Here is a 13,344-nt window from a genome sequence, read left to right on the forward strand (position 1 = left end):
CCCACAGTGCAGCCTTTGTTTTGATTGATACTATTCAGTTTGCAATTTCCTGCACATCTACCACCAGTACCGATGCACTCTAATGAGATTAGATTTTTATTTGTATTTATTTATAAAGTTTTATATAGCGCTAGCTGGACCTATGGGTATTATAGCGCTTTACATACACAAAGGAAAAGAAAAATTGCATAACATCGCAGGACATGAGGGCATAAAGATATAAGCAAAGACATAATACTTATGTATCGAGTGAGGGGAGAAAGACGAAAGTGGTTGAAACAGTGAGATAACCACCATCCTTGAAGGTCAAAGTGAGGGGGCAGCCATTAGGTTATTGATGCCTAGGTTGGTTGACTTGGTCGGTAAAGTATTTGTTCAGGAGAAGGAGTTTCAGGTCCTTTTTGAAGCAAGAGAAGGAGGGGTTGCATCTGAGGTCAATAGGTACTGCGTTCCACACCCTGGGTACTTTACCAGAGAAGGACTGGCACTGGGTCGTTTTCCTTTTCAGTATCGGAGGGATGAGAAGAAGTGAGTTGGTGCTTCTCAGAGTTTTGGATTTTCCTGTTTTTACTAGTTTGCTGTTTAGGTCGTTGGATGATTGGGCATGGAGGGCCTTGTATGTGACGCAGGCCAGTTTGTAAATACATCTACCTTCAACGGGAAGCTAGTTGAGTGCGTTGTGGGTTGGTGAGATATGTTCAAATCTTTTTACACCAGTTATGAGTCGAGCTGCCATGTTAAGGACTGACCTTAGTGGGGCTAGGTGAGCTTTGGGTGACCCTGTTAGGATGGCGTTCCCATAGTCCAGTTTAGAAAGGACTAGCGATTGTACTATTGTCTTGAGATCATCTTGAGGAATGAAAGGTTTAATTTTCTTGAGGTGTTTTAGAGAGTAAAGCGCACCTTTTGCAGAGTTCTTCATGTGGTCCTTCATTGTGATGTGAGTGCTATATAGTCTAACTTAGAGTAATGTGCAGGGCTTTCATCTGTTGCAAACTTGACATTTATTCTGCTTATTGACATTCCCTCTCCCTTGGAAAGAGTTGTCTGTCGCCAGCAATTAATCTTATGTCACATTATCAACGTCAGCATCTCATTGGGTTACACATCAGAAGTGTCTTGCCACCTTGATGCATGTGGGAAGAGTTACATGTTTTCAGTCCTGGGCTCTTCTATTACAGATTTTTGTTATCCGGTGCATGAGTCCTAATGGTGCAATGGACACCATCCAAGGCTAAATCTATTAAAGAGCAATGTGCTGTTAAATGAAACCCAAAACTGTAAGCATAGTGCCCTACAGGTGCGAGCGAGGCACCACCCTAGGACTGTCAAATTACAAGGAAGCGCGAGTCTTCTTGTAACACGGGGTAGATGACATAACTGCCGTCAGGTCCCATGCTCAGATGGCTGTCTTAATCACTCATAAACCTATACCCGAGGGCACTTCAGAGTCTAGGAATCCAAGTGTTGTGTTCCAGTTGGAAGCAGTGGACTCCAGGCCCAAGCATTCCCCACAATGCAGTGCTCTCCCACAAGAGACACAGGACTAGCTGGAGGGCACAAGTCATCCTTAATACCAACACCTCGAAGAGAAAGATGTGCGTATAGCCAACCTACACACGCATAGGGGCAATCTTTTTCAATGTTTCTCTATTTCTAACTGAAACTTGACAAAGCAGCTCCTGCCTGCGAAAACACGCTTTGGCTCTGTGTTCTTCTGTACAGGTATGTACTTTTACCATTGCACACTTGAATCTGATTGGTAGTTGATTTCTGTTTATTTTATAATAACCCTTTATTGATTTTAAATATAGTTGCATGTAACCTCCCTCCAGATCCTTCGACATGGGATCTCACGTCACAGTCATGCGAACAGGCAAAGCAGATCAAAATGATTAGCTCAATCGTCTTGAATGTTCACAAGTTTCCACATTTGCTTTCCCAACACCATTGTTACATTGTAAAACCTTGCTTGTTTAATTTCTTTTTTGCCTAGTTGCATGATACTTATGTTGGAAATAATGTATGTGGTGATCTTATAAACTTAACAATAAACACCTAAAAAGGATACTGTCATTCTATTTCGAATATCACATTAGCAAATGCCTCTAAAATCTTCTTTTTGCAATTGTTGCTGTGACATACTTACACACCGTCCTTTCATATGTATGTTTAAGTGTATTATTTCTCTTTTCACATTTCAGAGACCTGAGTAACAACCAGATCTCAGAGATTGCACCGGATGCCTTCCAAGGACTGCGTTCCTTGAACTCACTGTAAGAGCCAAGTCTACCTAGTAGTAAATGTGTGATTGTGAATTATCTGGACCTTTGAAGGTGGCCTCCTTCAAGATGGAGAGTGGTGCAAAAATGTGAGACTTATTGAAAGAGGGGAACACAGGTGTAGGTGGTAGTCACTTCAAGCAGTAGCACAATGGTAATGCAGTATGTGACAGTGATGTGACAGTGACATAGATGTTGTGTGTGCATGCATCGCATGTGAGCCACCATGTATTCCAGATGCACAAACTATCTATCGGAAGGGTTTGTAAACCAAAGCAAAAGGTGGAGTGTGACCTCTGGATCTTTGAATTTCTGGATACATTTGGATACACATAAACCTCAAACATTTTTTATTCAACATATGTTTGTGGTATGTCATAACTGATAGCCACGGCCACTAGAATTATGCGGCAGGAGAGGGGCACATTATGTGGTCGGGTTGAGTAAATTAAGTGGCAAGAAACCCCAAATTATATTGCATAATGTGGCGCATATTGTAATAGTATTACTTCATTGTTTCATAATTTTTAAACTTTGTAATACTCTCTGGGCATTGGCTGCACCTCATTAATACCTGCTTAACATCCAAATATAGCAATAATCAACAGAAAGGTGACCAGTCCAGCTTTGCAAAGGGCCTTCCGCTGCACCGCAATACATGTCGCTGCATTTTTAGTATATGTTTTTTGCTGACATCTGCAGATTAAATGGCAGATGAAGGACTATGTGGCAAATGTGGCAAATCTATAATTATACGAAAATCGCTGTGGCTGCACAATCGCATAATTCCAGTGGCCCTGCTGATAGCTGTTATGCTTTGATAAAAACACCTGTAAATTCGTTAGCATTTCATTAAGATGATACCAGAAGAACAACCAGCAAAAAATCAAATATTAGCTCATTTAGTCTTAAAAAAAACCAACACATTTCTCAGGCCCCTTTTGTATACAAAAGTTATATGCTATTGTTAATAAACTGCCCTCCTTGGTCTCCTCCTAATGCTAATGATCAATGGGAATTTATGTTTATTGTGAATGCAAGATTTTTAAGTGTTGGGGAACGTTGTATCCGTTCTTGACGATTACATATTTTTCAGGGTACTGTATGGAAACAAAATCACAGACCTTCCCAAGGGGGTGTTCAGTGGACTCTTCGCACTGCAGCTGCTGTAAGTAAAGAACAACTTCTTTTTGCCATGAGCTAAAGCCATTACAACATGAAAAATAGTCCCTACGTGAAAAATAGTACCTATGTGAAACCCCAAGACTAAAACATGTATCCTTGTGAATTTCACGCAGATTAACCATACTTATTTTAGCTCTTCGAGACATGCCACAGATGTGTTCACCAGAATTCTTGTTGATAAATAGCTCTACTGTTACAGTGCATTCTGCTGTATGTGACAGAGGCGAAAATAACAGATGGACCACCTCTGTCAAATGTACAATGTAATGCTCTACTACGAGTTGCCAAGTGATAGCTGGATGAAAGGATGGTGCTTGAAACCATGCACATTTAGTGCAAATTCCAAACTCCTTTATACTTATTTGACGGGTCTTTACTCATTATCTCAAACTGAGGTTTAAATCATCAAATGTAATAACATATCAATGACAGTGAAGCAGATTTTGCCAACAGTAATGATAGAGAGTAGTCAATTTGCAAACCATAAGGGTTTATTAACACATTAGTAAAGTTACAATTTCAAATCAAATCAGTTTTGTCATGAATCAATAATTACACAAATGGAGCATAAATTAATATAAACTAGGGAAGTCAAAGGCAAATGCGAAGTTGAGATATTGAAAGTTAGAATAGGCAAATATAGCAGATTCTGTTCTCTTGAAGGGAAATTCCCTAGAGGTAAAGTTGCTGGCTGAGTCTGGGAATTCATAAGCAGCAGATGTTAGCAAACATAATATCTCAAATAGAACCAAATTAAAGTTTCAATCAGAACAAGAAGAAATGTGCTTGTTCGAGAAACTATCTCTATAAGCACTGCTAAAAGGAGGATGGGCTGTCAAGGGCAGGAAAAGGGAAGGCCACCTCTAAAGGTGGGGACAGAAGAAATTCTAACTGCCCAATACCAAAACACACAAACAAATCATGAGATTCAGCAGCAAGAGATACAACTCCTACCGTTCCCACAGAGAAGGAATGACTCCCGGTTAACGTTCACGATGTCACATGCATCGGACCACTTCTCATGATTCGTACAGTGCAGAATTTCTTCATCACCATAGCCTTCATAGCTACTGCACACGAAAGTATTCTTATTCTCCATCTCCCTTTTCCCGCAGGTCCAACTTGTTAAAATGCAACAGAAATAACACTCACTCACTCAGAATTCTAACAAAACACGATCACACCCTGGAACGTGCCTAAAGTTATGCACAGAAAGCCAAAATTCAACTTTACATTTAATAAGGAGTCTATCATCTTAGACCTACAATGACTCCTGATAACTTAACATGAACATACTCTAACAATGGTTAACTCCTAATGTAAAAGTCACACCTTATCATCATTATGCATGTGTAGGCATTAGTATGTCATTAAAATGCAAATGAAAGATTGTGACTCTGCATCACCACAAGTCCAAAACCAACAGTTTGTTGAAACCACCAAAGGATTTCGCGAGAGCATTCCTCATTAAAAAGACACTTTACATGCTGCCATAAGTGAATGTCTTGGACCAGCGAAGTGAAGGGAAGAGTGTTGTGGGGAAGGAATTAAAAAGGCATGTAGAGAAGAGAAGTGGAATTCATAGGTATAGTGGCAAACTAGTTTCTTTCAATCTTTCAGGAGCATTATAGAAGAGTAAGAAAAAGGTAATTGGTAGGTAATTGATGTGCACATAAGGTGTGTATTTTGCTCTTTTGGTATTAGTTTGATTGATAAATGAAAGATGTGTTGGCATGCAGCTGTCTGTTCCATTGTTTTAACATATCTTCCAAGCTAATTGTTTGCCCACATGGCCAAGTAAATGGCATAGAACATGATTCTAAAGTTAAGATTAAAAGTATGAAGTATCAGGAGTTGAGCAAGTCTCACAGTTTTCCCCAAGATAAAACCCGCTGCACTGATATGTAGAACTGTAGTCTTTGGCATAAAGCCCGGCTGGCCAAGATATTATAGCCCTGCTGAACCAAATATGTATTCTTATTGATCAGGATACATAAACCTGGTGGAGCCATTGTATATGCCTCATGCTCATCCCTCCTCTATGTAGAATGTGTTATCCCTGAATAAGAGGACTTCCTACCTATGGTATATTGTGCTGCTTCTGCAGTGTATTTGTCTGCTGTCCTTTGTAATTATCTCAGCTGCCCCAGAGCTTATGCTTATTGAATGTAGACCTGCTGCCCCTCATATGTAGTATTGCTGCCCCTGATATCTAGCTATGTTGAGCCCGATAAAGGACTTCTGTCCCTGATATATATAGCTCCCCTGTCCCTTATATATAGCTCTGCTACCATGATAGCTATCCCCTGCTAGCCATGAGATGAATGCCTGTGGTACCAACGTATAACCCTGAAGCCTCTGAAATTATTCTATTCTTTCTGCGCACCACCATTTTAATTTGCCATTCTATTGATTTCATTATGGGAACTGGATTCCAGAAGTTTAGATTATATGCATATTTCTTCCTCGGCCTATCTGTCTTTATTCCTCTCTCACACACACTTACCAACTCATACTTTCCCTGACCTATGACCCAGCGACCACCAAGGTTATATTCCAAAGATGCATGAAAGACATGGACGCCTGGGTGAACAACAACTATCTCAACCCCGACAAGACAGAAGGACTCATCTTCAGGAAAGGAAAGGACACCCTCTGGAACAATGAATTACATTTGTGTGCTGAAAATACACACATTTTGTAACATGAAGTCTGCTTACATTATCACATTCAGGAGCAGATTTACTAACATTTTGCACTCGGTTCGCAACACAAAAGTGATGCAATCCAATTCAGAATGTTTAGTTCTAATTTTCCAGTGCCAAAGCTTGTTTTGTGCAGAAATTTGCCTCAAATTAAGCAAAGCAGTGCTTTCCACTGCTTTGAAGTACTTCGTGGCAGCGGGCATTCCATGAGAGGCACATGGAATATGCAACCACCCATGGGTTTTGATGTAAATCCATATCTACAAATAATAATAGACACGGTTTTGCACCAAAGAATAACACCTTTTTGAGAGTGGCTGTAACTTGGAGAAATATTGTTTTTCTCCAGAATTTTCTGACTTTACATGTGTGTTGCACTGTACAGCACACAACTGAAATGGAAAGCGTTTTAAAGCTTATCTAAGCATAGTATTTTGTACTGAAAGGGTAGCCTTCCTGTAGAAAACCTATGCTAACATCTTACACACATCCTTGCACTTAGGTGCAAAAGGAGAGTGTGTGGAACAAGGAAGCCTAGTTGTTAGCCAGTGCCGGGAGAGAGCAGGACAGTGCCATATCTTAGTTGATACAGCTCTTTCCTCGTCTATCCCTCTCACACAACGCAGTGCGGCAACTTTGGTTTCTGCACTGTGTTGCATGAGTTAAATATTGAAGTGGTCAGCAATTTGAATTAGATTTCACTGTGCATGTCCCCTCAGAGAGAATAATAACCAGAAATGCAGCAAAGCTGAACCTAAGCTACCACTATGCTTGTCGTAGGTGCTAGGATAGTGTAAAAAGGAAGTAATAACGATGTGAAATTTCTGAAAGAACGACAGGGAAATAAGGCATGTAAGTGCACAAAACAAATAACGACAGGCAATACCATCAATTTAACAAGTTCACTCGCTTAGGAAAACATAATGGAATGCTATGCCATATTTTGTTAGGAAAATACACTGAATGTTGGACTACTCCATCAATCCAAAAGGAATAACTTAAGGACGCAGTTCATGGCTGAGATCGCCAGTCTTTCGCTTTTTCTTAGGCCTTTAGCATGCCAAGCTTGCTTTTCATTATGGACCACGTATTTGAGTGTAATGCATTTCGTCTTCCACAAATTTCTTATGTCCAGCAATAAGCTCAGTAGCCCATGTCAGAACGTTATGGTCATTTTTTTCAAATGTGTATAGCAATACATTTTAGAGCAAACGTGACATATAATTGACAACTTGTAGCTCTTCAGAAGAAGGTAGCTGATTTGAAAACAGTTTACTTTTTTGCAGGATGAAGAAAATACTCTATCAGCCACATGCATCATTGTTGGTATTTGCGATTCCTAAATTGCAAAAATTAAGGAATCGCAATTTAGAAATCGCAAATACCCATGCATTAAAAATTCGCCTAGAGGCCCATAGGAATCAATGGGAAGGCATTCTCATTTTGCGATTCGCAATTAAGGAATCGCAAAATGAGAATGCAATTTCAAGGGTGCAGGCCCTGCACCACAGAAATCTAACTTACAGTCCATTTTTCACACATACATGCCCAAGGGCATGTGTGAGTGTAAAATGAAAGTGTCAAAAATGCACTTTTGTGCATTTTTGAAACTTTTCTTAAATTAGCATGAAGGTTGACTTCATGCTAATTTAACACTTCTAATTTGCGAATTCGCAAACTTTTTCAGATGATGCATTGCATTTAAGAAATCGCAAAATTGCGATTTCTTAAATGCATTCGCAATTTAAGAAATCGCAAATAATTTGCTATTTCTTAAATTGCGAAAAAACAAAAAAGGTTAATGCATCCCAAAACAAAGAATTGCATTCGCATCCGGCCGAATTTTGCGATTCGCACCGTTTGCGAATGCAATTCTGTTTGATGCATGTGGGCCTATGTCCAGAATTTTAAAACTCACCAATGATTCTGGATACTGGTCCTCAGTAGCTCTTGAGTAACACCCAGTTCTGTAGGAGGACAGCTCCCCCTCCTCACCCCGGTATGTTCACAAATTCCCTTGGGATGCATTAATCAACAACCAAACAAGGACATCATGTGGAAGAAGTCAGTTTTTTAGGTCTCGCCTGTCAATGCGCATGCGCATTGAGCTTGCGAGACTATGGGGGCTTAAACAGACTTTAACCAACTTGCAAGTCGATGGCGATCCCTTGCAGTGCCCGTGAAATTCAAGCTCAATGCGCAAGAGCATTGACATTAAAAGCGCGTGCACATGCCACCAGCCGCCTGCCTTGCATTACACATCAAAGGCAGCCCAGCCTCCCTCCCGCAGCCCCTGCTGCTTCACACCCTCATCGTAGCCTGAAATTGCCGCCTGTTCCCTCTGCCGCACTCCTCCCACACCCCCGCTCCGCCCCCTCCCCTGCCTGCCGTGTCGCATTTCTCCTCCCCCTCCCCACAGCAATGCCCTCCGTCTTGGCTCGCTAAACTACTCGCTGCCTCCTCCCGCTCTCCTTAATCCGCTCTCCCTCCTCCCACACCCCCGCTCCGCCCCCTCCCCTGCCCGCCGTGTCGCATTTCTCCTCCCCCCTCCCCTTCTCTGTCTTCCCTCCGTCTTTTTACATAGTTATTCAATCATGCATCAAAGCTGATTTTTACAAAAAAATATCTGAACACGCATGTGCTCTTGGAGTGTCTGTTCTCTTTCATAGCCCATCTTTTAAGTAAAATTATGCTCCCTGTGATGTTTTAATTTAAGGAAGGTGAATATTTTTATGTCATTAATTTGCTGAACTCATTCAGAATTGGCGTGACCACGATGTCCTCGATCCGATACAATTACTTACGTGTCTCCTTCCATTGTGACCGGGGTGGCTCTAATAAAATCACCCGTCTGTCTGACCACAGTAACTAGATCAGTGCTGGCCTGCCTTCCCTCCGTCTTGTTTTTTTTTTTTTTTATCCGCCCCCTTCCCTGCCCTAGGTATGGAAAACCAGCGACAGTCACCCGGTCATAAGTAGGGAAGTGAGGGGCGCAGCAGGGAGAGCAGCTCGTCCATCCCTCTCGGTCTCAAGGGGTTTGTTAAAAACTTTGTAATGAGCCCTTAATGGTACGAATTTTAGCAATAATTAAAAGCTGCGGGGGGACACCAAGATTCGAGCCAGAGTCTTGCAGGTTGCACACAGACCTTAGAAGCAATGCCCATATATGAAAGCACGTGTGAAGTAGCGTAAATCTAGCTGTAAAGCAAAACAACTCCCTACACAAGCCGCATCAAGTGGATCTGCAATGTCCTCAAATGTCCTGCATTAATGCCGTAATTGCTCCCATTTACAATGATATTAAAAATTCTGACCCGCTCTGAAGTCGCGGTTGATCTATCCCATCTGCTTTTTATTCTCTTTAACTGATGAATATATGAAATTATTTGATATTAATTTGATTGATTATATTGTTTTACAGACCTTTTGCTCTAACATCGATGATTTGTAAGAGGAGCGCTCGCTGCTCTTATTTGTGCATGACTTGCGTGCCATGACTTTAAATCTTAACAGGACCGACCCAGCCTCTCATCTTTCCGAAGTCTACTAATCTGTAATAAGTAACAGGTGCGATTTTCAGCTCTTGGGAACAGCAAAACTGCGGGCACCCCCCCATTCCACACACCCCACCCCCCCTTCCCCCACCCCCTCTCCCCTCCGCGCACACACAAGCAGACACACTCTCTCTATACACGCCCAGGCACACAACACACACAATTCCTTGCTCCTTCGTATACCTCAGCTATGTGCCTTTCTTGCACCCCACAGACCCATTCACTACTGTTATAAAGATCACGCCTTTGCCTCCACGTTCTTCTTCCTGGCTCTAGTCCTTATTACAAGATGTTAGATTTTTACGTTGCTGCACTCTCCTGCTCTCTAGAGATGTGGCTTAACGACCAGAGCTGCCATCTAAGTCACGTAAATACAAAACATGTTGCATTCCAAATGCTATATGTGTCACATTCACGAAAGTTATAACTATTGCCATTGTAAATGACAAAGCTATCAATTTAGCTATTTTAAAAACCAGCAAATAAATAAAATATTTGTCGTTTACAAGACCAATAGCTCCAACTTTTCTAATGCGAGACCTATTGCATTTCCAATGCTTGTTTTAATAGATAGCGTGTTTTTTCCAGTGAAGGTTGTAAATTGACCCTTCAGGTTTGTTTACGATCAGAGTGTAATTGAACACCTTTGGCCACACCCCAAGTGCTAAATCCAACCACATGAAGTTCAGGTAACTTCTGAAAACTGAACTCTTTAGCTCTGCTTTCGCTTGAGGTTGACTCGGAATAAGTGTCATTCTGAAGAATATCGGACATGGTTTCTCCATAATAAATAAATAAATAAATAACCTTTAAAAATTCACTAGAAGTAGTCAGTTCAGAAATGCCTATATTAGTGCTGATAATATGTGCCTTGCGTGTTTTGAAATCATGTCCAGATCAGAATCAAGTATGATCTGTAAGTTTTACAATTGTGGGCGTAGTACTTTCTTCATGTTCAAAAATGCCAAAAGGCTTTGTCACTTTTCTACCTCTGCGTGGATGGCACTCTGCTTTTCCAATGCTTAAAAGCTCTAAAAAACCGACATTTAAGGTGAGCACATGAACAGTGTTGGTGGTGTTGTACAGTGTTTCAATATAAAGGTGTGGGTCTCCACCTAAAACCTGGGAACTATCCAGAGCTCCTGCTTCTTTTTTGCATACTTTCTTCATGACATGTGAGTATAGCCGTGTCACCAGCCTAGGCCTCCACTAATGCTGTGACGTGCAAATATTGAGATGGATGGATATCCCGTGGTGTCTTAATTGCCATCAGCAGAGATTCAGAAACAGTTTCAGGCATGCACGGTGGCACTGGCATAACGGATGAGCCAGGATGAGCTTCCAATAAATCCTAACTAAACTAACTGAAGTTTTAGTAGTGTAAGTCATTTGGTTTATGTTGGAGAAGAGCTGCGTTTGGAAATTACAAATGTTTGCTACTCTAAAGACTCTAAGGAAAATTATTCCAATTTGTCCGGCCAATTTCTGAAAAAATAGAAGTGCCGAGTTGCATTCGTTCTATGATTGCATTATGTTAAATCGTTGTAGTCTTCCTAGCAATCATACAAACACTGCAAATTATTCCAATTGCATTTGATCGGCTAATTTTTAATAGTGTAAAGATGAGAAACAATCAGCCAGCTGTTAGCAAAAATGCATTGCCTACCAGTATTCATAGAGATACAGTTCAAATATTTGTATTTCTACCATAAATTGCTCAATGCCAATTTTCTTGCTATCAGGCTTAGGTAGATAGATAGGTAAGTAGGTAGGGAGGAAGATATCAGACTTCGGTATCAAACAACGTATTGCACAAGCCAGAAGATTGCTGCATTGTATACCAGTCACTGGCAGACTGTCAAACAAACCGACTTGTTGGCTGTATAAATTCAGACAAAACATGTGCAACCAAATTTCCTTTTTGACATCCTGCATGGTCATTGCACAGTGTATAAATAACAATAATAATCTCTCCCTCCCACGTGTCAAATCTTAGGTTGTCAGAACATTCTCTCCATATAGGATCCTGCATTGTGGAATAGCCTCTCGAAATCACTGAGATGACCACTCAGTGATCTTCCTTTGTGGCAAGACTTTGAGGCACACCCGATCGTGGCATCTGACATGAAGAACAGAGCCAAGAGGCCCCTGGGATATTGTGTACTATATAAATGCATCGATGATGCTGATCGCATGGGTATATGTTGCAGTATATGGACATTTTAGACTGAATCAGGGCATGTGAAGCTTTTGGAATATGAGAGTGTACAGGGGAAATCTGAATTAGTGTATGGTACCAATGAAAATGACAAGTGGACATTGGAGGAAAGAGGTAATGTAGTTGCTAAAACATACAGTGCTGGTTAGAAACAAACAAATGTTATCACATTTTTATCAAACTAATATTTGGGCGAAAATAGTTTTACTGAAAACTAAAAGCTGGCATTTGTTAAAAAAAGAGTGTATATTCAGAGAATGGCATGCTGACATTTAACAAAAATAATGCATTTATCCAAAATGAAAAGTTGATATTCAGAGTGAGAAACGTTGCCTTAGATTTGCTACAAGCTGCACAAGCACTTGTGCTGCACAATTTTGCACTGCCCTTGCAGGCCTTTATAATGGTATGTAAAGTGACTCAATGCTTTGCATTCCCTTTGCTTTGTGTTGTGCCATGCGAGCAAGAGTGCAAATCATGAGTAAATAACCCACTGAGGGTTGGCCACAAGTCAAGGTCCACATTTATGGGGAACTGGCATAGAGCAGCACCGCAAGTCTTCTTGCTAAGCTGTCCTACACCAATATGAAAGGGCATGAATGCACAATATTTATGAAATACGGTGCATTACTGTCCTTCCCCCCTGCGCTGAAGCTCAATTTGCTGCCTAGTGCCAACACAGGCACCCATGCACCATGGTACAAGGGTGTCTGTGTTGCATGCAGGATAGTTTTTGTGCAGGAAGGGCCACTTTCCTGCCCAAAAACAATCCAGAGAGATGTTCTCCTTTTTATCTGTGCTGCAGAATGCAGCACATAAGGAAAGGGGAAATAACATGGAGAAATACAAATATTTCTCCTTGTTACGCCACCTCTAGGGAGGTGTGAGGTTTTGGCACTGCCTCAGGTTTATGTGATTGAGTAAATCAAAACCCATTGGTGTTGCATGGGAAAACCCACAGCAACGCCCATGGAATGCCTCCCTGGCGTAGAGTAAGGCAATGTAGCGACTTGTGCTGCTCTGTCTTACCCCATATCTATTAAGGGTGGGCGTAGCGGGGTTACGCGGAGTGCCACAGAGACTAAAACAATCTCCGCATAGCTCCGCTACGCGCCACCCGCCTCCTACCCAGGCTATTAACAATGTAGCCCGGGTACAGTTTTCATGAGAAAGTTGCGATGGAGGAAGAGGGGCGCTGCAGATAAGGTAAGGAGTTTTTATAGTCTTAAAATCGCTTTTTTTAAACATAAACTACATTGTTAATAGCACAGGTAGGAGGCCAACTCCGCTCCGTCCGGAGTGTGCGGGGATTTGCCTGCTCCGCCTACCTCATGGAACGCGGAACAGGTAAAATTCTGCACATTCCGTGGGCGGAACGGAGTTGTCCACCCACCCTTAAT

At 41.5% G+C, this 13,344-nt stretch overlaps 1 protein-coding gene across 1 annotated transcript in view; it reads left to right on the forward strand.

Annotated features, from left to right (window-relative positions):
• Positions 1-13,344, forward strand: part of SLIT1 (slit guidance ligand 1) — an 899,254-nt gene that overhangs the window by 633,280 nt on the left and 252,630 nt on the right. Inside the window, exons 11-12 of the mRNA XM_078643589.1 lie at positions 2,205-2,276; positions 3,379-3,450. Of these exons, the coding sequence (XP_078499715.1) occupies positions 2,205-2,276; positions 3,379-3,450 (144 nt within the window). The remainder of the gene's footprint in view (positions 1-2,204; positions 2,277-3,378; positions 3,451-13,344) is intronic.

Source organism: Lissotriton helveticus, chromosome 5_1 (genome assembly GCF_964261635.1).
Source record: "Lissotriton helveticus chromosome 5_1, aLisHel1.1, whole genome shotgun sequence".
NCBI classification, from domain to species: Eukaryota; Metazoa; Chordata; class Amphibia; order Caudata; family Salamandridae; genus Lissotriton; species Lissotriton helveticus.